General features: G+C 35.9%; 1 protein-coding gene across 1 annotated transcript; it reads right to left on the bottom strand.

Annotated features, from left to right (window-relative positions):
* Positions 1 to 553: 553 nt before the first annotated feature.
* LOC118739828 lies at positions 554 to 1,127 on the bottom strand. Its single transcript, XM_036471326.1, has 3 exons — positions 1,053 to 1,127; positions 795 to 990; positions 554 to 734 (listed from the first exon to the last, which is right to left on the bottom strand). Coding segments are annotated over exons 1-3 (309 nt in total). The 5' UTR covers positions 1,055 to 1,127; the 3' UTR covers positions 554 to 623.
* Positions 1,128 to 2,456: the final 1,329 nt, after the last annotated feature.

Raw genomic sequence — 2,456 nt, 5'->3', positions numbered from 1 at the left:
TCAGTTGCTGTTGCTTGTCTCTTCTTCTTTGGCACTTCAACATAAATATTTTCGTTCTCCGAATCATCGGCCGGGAAAATTATACACTTTTCACTGATACTGTCCACCATGCTTTCATCGAGTTCTTTCTCCAAATTTTTTGGAGAACTTTACTCCACGAGCTGCATTGACGAAGAACTTCCGAAAGTGACCACGTTCGCCATGCCTTCTACTGTCAAGCTCGGAACACTTTGACGACTGCAACTTCACGACGTAACCTTGAAGCCAGCTTCTTAAACATTTTGAAGACCTCAGCGACATAGCAAACAGCTGATTTTAAAGTTTGACATTTTGGTATATTTATTTCACAAATTGTGTATTTTTATTTAAGTAAATAAGAAAAACATGAACCATCAAGAATATGTGATTAATTTTGCGACAATTTAATTTTGCAGCACTACATCTACTCATTGTCGCCGGCAAAATTAGAAATAGATTTAATTTGGCGACGTCGACAATTGCAGTCCTGCAGCCAAGATGTCGTGCTGTCGTCAAAATAATTGTGTCCGTAAGAACGTGTGTATTTAAAATTTGACAGATGCTGCTTGTCGCTTGCTGTCGTCAAAGTGTTCCGAGCTTCACTTCTAAGCCGCTTGCCTGAATAATATTTTCTTCCGCCTCCGTGATGTACTTCTCCTCGAATGGCCCTCCACCTGTTCGACTTTTTGAGGACTTGTTGAACGATAGTTCAACACCTACAATATATTTATATGAAATTCGTATTTTAAATAGATGGATAAATCATTCAAACAAACTTTTTTCCACGTTTTGGCGTCCTTAACAGGTGGTCCCACAGCATTCAATTTTCTAGAAAGGTCCTCCCAAAGCCTTATACTCGTTGCCTTGCCTTGTGCGCAGTTCGGTATCATGTTCTTCGCCAATTTTGGATGTTCCTTCATGAATTCGCCCAAAATATTTTTTTGATTTTGATTAAGCTTGTTAAAGGTCGTCCTAAGATATTTATGAATTAGTTAAAATTGCCATTTGGCTTAATTTTATTGCAATTCACTTACATTTTTTCCTTTTTGCGTCTTTTATTAGCTCGTACGAACAGCGTCAGGCAATCGAATGACGTTTACGTCATATTGTGTACGCTCACTGGAAATGTAATACCGAATTACGACACGTATCATACGTTGACGGGTGTTGTAATACCGAATACACACTTTTACGTGACGAGTAAGCCGTTAACGGAACACATAATTCGACCCCAGATCCGTATCTATTACGGTCAATTCTCACGCAGAAGATATTGTGCAAAAAACCCTACTGAAAAGGAAAAAATAAGTTTTAAACCAAAAATTCATTACAAAAACTTGAATTGTTTTAACCATAACCGAACATATGTTTGTGTATATATTCATTTGCCGGTGGTGTCAATTAAAATTTCTTCACTTAATTAGGAAACAAAACAAACAGAGTTGATCAAAAATTGATCCAGATTTCTATCAGCATCACATCGATGTTGAATTTGCGTAACTTTTCTTTATCCAAATAATGTAAAATAATCTGCCTTATCCAGAGTTTCACCTGAAAAAACTTCACCCGAAAATTTTTCATCCGCCCATAGTAAAACCATGGAAACCAGGAGTAAAAAGTGAACCGGTTCGAGGAAAATGAAACTCGTGATAAGGCTGAATAAATGAAATCTCGGTCGGCGATCACTGAAACGCAGCTAGCGACTATATTCGCGAAAAAGCAATGTTGCCACTTTTTCTCAATCAGCCCTATTCTGCATTTCGACTCGAATCGAAATTTTCTCCGTTTGGCAACTTTGGTATTCTGCGTTCCGTTTCCTTTCGATCAATCTTCGAAATTTACGATTATACCTATTCTACATTTCGATCGTAGTTCCGGTTTTTTAAGTTGCAAATTTGTTGACAGAGAACGTTTCAATTGTTATTTTCGTGGGTTTAAATAATAAAATTTTATAAAAAATTTAAGTGAAATATACTATGCATGAATCATAAATGAATTTTCGCGATTTCTGTGTTTTCGCGAGCGGTAATACGGGCAATACGAAAAATTGGCTCAAATAATGGCAACCAAAAGTATATTGCGCGACGTTTTCAAAGTGGAAGTCCAGGCGTTTTTGTTTACATTATCTATAAATAAGACTGTGAAATGCACTGAATACAATTTATTCTTTTTATATAAAATTAATTAATTAATTAATTAATTACAATTTCGTCACATTTTATAGTTAAAACGCTCATATTTATTGAATCTTATTGCAACTATGTTAATAATTTCGACTGATTTTATGCCAAAGTGTCTTTTATGCAATTTTAATGCAAATATTAACTTTTCCACTAATTTTTCCCCATAAATTGTAAACAAGCAATGCGTGCACAACGATTAGCAAACGACAGTGCCGTACTTATCCGTTTCTGCATCTTCTACGATTTGCCGATAAC

This window comes from Rhagoletis pomonella, unplaced genomic scaffold, assembly GCF_013731165.1.
Source record: "Rhagoletis pomonella isolate Grant_MI unplaced genomic scaffold, Rhpom_1.0 Rhpom_scaffold_00005, whole genome shotgun sequence".
NCBI classification, from domain to species: domain Eukaryota; kingdom Metazoa; phylum Arthropoda; class Insecta; order Diptera; family Tephritidae; genus Rhagoletis; species Rhagoletis pomonella.
The sequence above is the reverse complement of the archived record's forward strand: the minus strand, read 5'-3'. Positions and strand labels throughout refer to the sequence as shown.

Coding starts and splice junctions, on each gene's coding strand:
- LOC118739828 (XM_036471326.1), bottom strand. Junction 735..794: donor ACGCCAAAACGTGGAAAAAA/GTTTGTTTGAAT, acceptor AATATATTGTAG/GTGTTGAACTATCGTTCAAC.